General features: G+C 38.2%; 2 protein-coding genes across 3 annotated transcripts in view; both read right to left on the bottom strand.

The window, feature by feature from the left end:
• Hormad1 (HORMA domain containing 1) overlaps positions 1 to 2407 on the bottom strand; it is a 28236-nt gene extending 25829 nt beyond the window's left edge. The window contains exons 1-2 of the mRNA XM_004632492.2: positions 2359 to 2407; positions 1387 to 1531 (exon numbers count right to left, since the gene is read on the bottom strand). Coding sequence (XP_004632549.1) covers positions 1387 to 1531; positions 2359 to 2391 — 178 coding nt within the window. The 5' untranslated portion in view covers positions 2392 to 2407. The remainder of the gene's footprint in view (positions 1 to 1386; positions 1532 to 2358) is intronic.
• A 1680-nt stretch (positions 2408 to 4087) lies between these two features.
• Positions 4088 to 5739, bottom strand: part of Ctss (cathepsin S) — a 39503-nt gene continuing 37851 nt past the window's right edge. The window contains exon 9 of one of the 2 annotated variants that reach the window (XR_002821351.1): positions 4088 to 4102. The gene's annotated coding sequence lies outside the window, so the exon portion shown is untranslated. Of the gene's footprint in view, positions 4103 to 4351; positions 4367 to 5739 lie in introns of those variants that run through there. The other variant, XR_002821350.1, reaches the window with a different exon arrangement.

Below are 5739 nucleotides of genomic sequence, written 5' to 3'. Positions count from 1 at the left end.
GCTGGCATGTGGTGCTGGGGGATTGAACCACGGTCCCTGTGTTTTGCTAAGCTTGTTCTAAGTAGGTGCTTTAGACCACTGAGCCATCTCACCAGCCCCAAGAGATAGACTCTTTCAAAGTCACTATGTTACATAGGCAGGACTCAAACTTGCAATTCTTCTGCCTCAGTGCTAGGATTACAGACATGTGCTAGTATACTCAGCTGATTATCTTTTAAATAATGTAGAGATGTAGCTCTATAATGAAGATGTAGCTCAATGGTGCAGTGTCTGCCAAAAAACAAAAACAAAAACCAATCCCTAGCACATAAAATAAAAAGTAGATATCCAAACACTGAAGCATGAATGTAAAGCAGCCCAAATGCTCATCAACTGTACAGTCATGCAATGGAACATTATTCAACAATGAAAACTGCAGGGGCCAGGCCCTGTAATCTTAGCACTTGGGAAGCTGAGGCAGGAGGATCACTGTGAGTTCATGCCAACTTGGGCTACTTAGTGAGTTCAACACCAGGCCACCATACACAATGAGACCCTGTCTCAAAAACCGAAAAAAACTGCCTGGCAAGCACAAGGGCCTGAGTTCAATCCCTGGTTCCACCAAAAACAAAAAAAAAAAAAAGAAAGAAAAGAAAAAAAAAATGGAGTACTAATACATGTTCTTTTTTAAAAAAAATAAATAAATAATTATTTATTTATTTAGTGTGTGTGTGGCCAGCTCAGCCTACCAGGGGGCGGGGGCTGGCTGGCATGTGGTGCTGGAGGATTGAACCGCGGTCCCTGTGCTTTGCTAAGCTTAGCTTGTTCTAAGTAGGTGCTTTAGACCACTGAGCCATCTCACCAGCCCCACTAATACATGTTCTAACATGGAGAAACCTTGAAAATTTTATGCTAAATAACAGAAGACAGTCCAAAAAAAAAATCATCCTATATGATTTGATTTATATAAAATGTTCAGAATAAATAAATGAATGTATAGAAACAAAGTGGGCTGGTGGCTGCCCAGAACTGGGAAGGTGAGGGGGGAATGGATAGTGACTTAATAAATGTAAGGTTTCCTTTCAGTGTGATGAAAGTGTTCTAAAATTGACTGCAGTGATAGTTGCACAACTTTGAACATACTAAAAATCACTGGACTATATGTTTTAAATGAGCAAACTACCACACATGTATATAATATTAATAAAGCTTCTACTAAAAACACAACCTCTAAGTCAAAACTTGTTTTATTTTATTTATTTATTTATTTTTGTGGAATCAGGGATTGAACTCAGGTCCTTGCACTTGCCAAGGAAGCACTTATTGCACTGAGCCATCTCCCCGGCCCAAAACTTAAGTTTTAAAGCAAGCCAAAAAATATAAAGCTTAAAATGAACATTACATTACCATCTAGATATCTTGTTCCATAAGCACACTCTGGAAATATTCCTCTCAAATACGTGATGCAGGATACTGAAACTGCTAGGAGCCTCTTCACTAACACCAAAGACTGCTGCTCAGTTGATATTTTATTGGGAAATACCAATGTGCTCTAAAATTTAAAAGAAATTAAAACATTTTATTTATATTTATTAAAAATAAAATTTCCCTGGACATAAAGTAGATCCAATTTTGTATAGACATGTTACTCTGCCAAATAATTCTTTCCCTAGTAGTTAGTCCTCCCCAGAAAAGCAGAGCAGTTTGTAAAATGGGAGAGTGTTTCTAAGGAGTATCAGCATACAGGTAATGTGCAAAAAGTATTTAAGAATCTCTTTACAGATTAACTATAAATGCATAAAACATGGACAGGTAACACTGATTTTTCCTCTTTAACTACTTAACAGGATTTTTGTTTGTTTGGTTTCTCTTGAGACAGGATCTTGCTATGTAAATGCAAGCTGGCCTTGAATTTACTATGTAGCCCCGGCTAGCATCGAACTAGAGATTAGAGATAAATGGTCTTCCTGCCTCAGCATCCAAGTGCTGGAATTACAGGTATGTGCCACCATACCTGGTTCATCACTGACTAGGTTTAACACAGGTTAACTGTAATGCAAGATCCTACATAGACAGCACAATTCTATTTATCTTGGAATCATGGATGTTTTCTAAGTGCAGACTGCTAAAAATAACTATCAAAGCAATGGCACAATATTAGTAACTACTGTAAATTGAATTAAGAACTATAATTTAATGTAATGTTCCAAACATCCAACAGACTTCTCTAAAGTTTACTACTTTTCCTTAAAATATGGGGTTTCTGTTATCATTAAACCCTTCAACAACTGACTCCAATTTTCAAAAATATAATAACTGACACCAAGAAATAATAAAATCACGTGAATTTATATATATTAAATACAAAAAAAATCATACCATGGAAGTCCTCTGCAACTGTACAGTGGCCATCTTCTTCTGAGAAAGTGCTTTCTTTAATTCAACCTTATGACAAATACAAGCTTTAAATTTCTATCTTTACTTTTTCCCTCTCCTCCCCCTTGAGATCTTTAAAAACACAACATTCTAGTTTATTAAAGTCAGAATTTTGTTAGAATAAATTTTTTTAAACTATTTTCTCAAATTTGTTTTTTGAGACAGGTTCTTACCGTGTAGGTCAGGTGATCCTCCTGCCTCAGTCTCCCAATTGCTAGGAATACAGGCATGTACCAGCACATTGGCTGAACAAATTTAAGGATTTTTTTTTTTTTTTTTTTTTTTTTTTTTTTTTTACTTTAAATCTTCAAGAACATGGAGGTAGGTCTCTATTTCTATGCTACTATTTTGAGTAAGAATCTGATTTTTAAGTCATTTGAACTAAAATGTTTCACATAAATGGGTTATAATTTCTTTGTGTGGGTGTTGTTGACTGAACACAGATCATTCTGCCCGCTAAGCAGGCGTTCTACCACAAGGTTAAATAGTCCCAACTAGCTAGTAGTACACTCAGCTTTTTTTTTTTTTCTTGGCGGAACCGGGGATTGAACTCAGGCCCTTGCACTTGCCAGGCAAGCGCTTATTCTACTGAGCGATAGCTTTTTAAAAAGCACAAACTTCCTTCACTACATCAAGCATCCACAACATTTAACATAAGGTAGCGAACAGATGCTCCTGACAACCTTTCACGTCTCTGTCTCCTCCATCCCCCCCCCCCATTTTGGATTTCTGGCTGGCCTCGAACTAAAGATCCTTTTGCCTCAGCTTCCCGAAGAGGTGGAATTACACGTAGCTGGAATTGCAAGTGCGCAACATCACCACACACTTTAAAGATTCTTTAATTTGAAAAAGTGTAAATTTCAAAGTATCCAAATCAGGTGATTTTCTTTCGGCAAGGATCTATATATATCGTCTTACTTTGTGGTATAGATATTAAAAGGCAACAGAACATACACTATTCCAAAATTTTATGACCTATTAAAAGCTGACATAATGATGTTTCAATCTATTTGGTCTCAGTCTAATTTCCTTAGTAAGTGTAGTCAAACTTCATAAAAGAATTGGATGAATTTAAATTTATGCTGCTAAAGCCTGTACTAGCCGACCCAATTAACGCTACCACAGGAAGCGCTTGTGAAAAGTCAGTGAATCTACATTTTTTTCCTCAAATACCTCGCCAGTAAGATTTTAAGAAACTTAAGAGTGGTCACGGAGGCAAAAGAAAAAGATTAAAATGTAAAAAGTAGACAAAATAACCCGAGATAAGCTTATACATTACGTAAAGCGTGAGAAGAGCGATCGAGGAGATGAACTGCAGGACGCGGCGCGTGCTCTACCTGAGGCGCATGCGCTTTCCTTCAACGGTCGCCCTCAGCTGGAGCAACAGTGACCTTTGACCCCAGCGGAGGACACCTTTCCCGCCAAAAGCTGGGCAAAGTGCTACGGAAGCCTGCAAGGCAGTCGCAGGTAGGTAACGGTCGCCAATGCAGCAATGGCAAAGCCAGGTGATAGATGGGAAGTGTAAGTAATTGGTGTAAGTGCAAGTAAAGCGGTGGCTTCCTGTACTGACCAAAGTGTTCTCAGTCACTTCTTGATTTACCTTTTCAACTTTTTTTTTTTTTTTTGTACCAGCGATTGAACTCGGTACCTTGCGCTTGCCAGGCAGGCACTTATGCTGTCGAGCTATCTCCCCGTCCCCATTTCAATTTCTTTTTAGTTTTATTTATTTTTTAAAATTTATGTATTTTATACAAGATCTCACTATGCAGCTCGGACTCGTAGTGATCCTCCTGCTTTCAGCCTCCCCAGTGCTGGGATTACAGGCGTTCGCCACCACGCTCAGTCCCTGGCTCAAGGCGCCCGGGGGCGGGGCCGCCGCAGCTTGTGGTGCTGCGGGAGGAAATCCCGGTCCTTGTGCTGGCCTAAGCAGGCGCTTAGGCTGCTGAGCTATCTCGTTTCAATTTCTGGTTATTTTCTGACTCGATTTTTTTTCCCCATAATTTTATTGAAAGACAAATAGCAATGAGATAGTTTCAAATCAAATTGGTAGGACAGTTTCAATAATTAACACATTGCATACTCTCTTCCTAGTGGTTATTTGCTGTACAAGACATGATATCCTATTTACAAACACTATTACAACAAATCCCACTATTCATTAAGAGAATGTAACTATATATCTATCCTAACCATTTTGAATACACAAATACAAAATGGACATTCATCTGTATCCCCTTTTTTGTTTAGTTCCATCATTTGAATATTATAGGTGTGTTAACTCAGCAAAATATTCTAAAGGAGTCCAGTAGCCCATAATAGTATTGAGTCTTCCACCTGACTGGCAATGTCAGAAATTGTTGACCTGAGTCCCCCACAGCTCAACATACCAACATGGCTTTACTTCTTATACTTTGTTTTTATACTTTTCTGCTGTATGGTTAAGACCAAAATAAAGCAAGACCTATGTAACAAGAATTGTAGCTTTTGTATCTGATAAGGTCAGTCAGATCCCCTCAGGATTTATCCTGAGACCCTGTATCTCAGATTGTAGATTCTTCGCTGACTCGCTGACTAATTGGAGCTGACATGAGTTACATTCCCACCTTCAGGACTCCTATGTTAAGATACCGGTTGCTCTAGCACTCTCCACCCCTGTGGGGACAATGGGTAGCTGTCAAAATAATCTGCATCCCATTTAGAAACAAAATAAGAATGGGTATATAGCTGGAGATTTTCCAGAAGTACAAGCTTGCTTTACCGATCGTTATATATAAAAATAAATTGTGTTCATAGTATAAATATATATCTAATTATTATTCATAAACTTCAATGTCCTCTTTTCAGAGGAAATGACTACACCAGATATAAAAAGATTTGCCTTCATGAGAAACTAGTATATAAAATGTAACGCTCACTTGTTAATGTACGATGAAAAACAGAACAGTTGCTCAGCCAGCCTAACCTAGTGCATTACTTCCCCATAAACCAGTGGTTCTTAATTTAAAAAAAGAAGAAAAAGAAAAGATTTGCCTCAAATTATTCAGTTAGAGAAGAATGAGGACTGAACCCTGTTTTCAGTTAAAAAATAGTGAGATAAGTATTTTGCCTTCTCTCACGAAGGGCTTTCACATTCACTATGTTATTTTATTTTGCTTCCTACAAGAACTTTGTGGGGCTCTTTTCCTCCCGGGCTGTCTGAGGCTCTGTTGCCATCATGAATGACACAGTAACTATCTGAACCCCGAAATTTATGACCAACCGACTTCTTCAAAGGAAACAGATGGTCACTGATGTCCTTCACCCTGGGAAAGCAAAAGTACCTAA

This window comes from Octodon degus, unplaced genomic scaffold (assembly GCF_000260255.1).
Source record: "Octodon degus isolate 3935 unplaced genomic scaffold, OctDeg1.0 scaffold00048, whole genome shotgun sequence".
Taxonomy (NCBI): Eukaryota; Metazoa; Chordata; class Mammalia; order Rodentia; family Octodontidae; genus Octodon; species Octodon degus.
The sequence above is the reverse complement of the archived record's forward strand: the minus strand, read 5'-3'. Positions and strand labels throughout refer to the sequence as shown.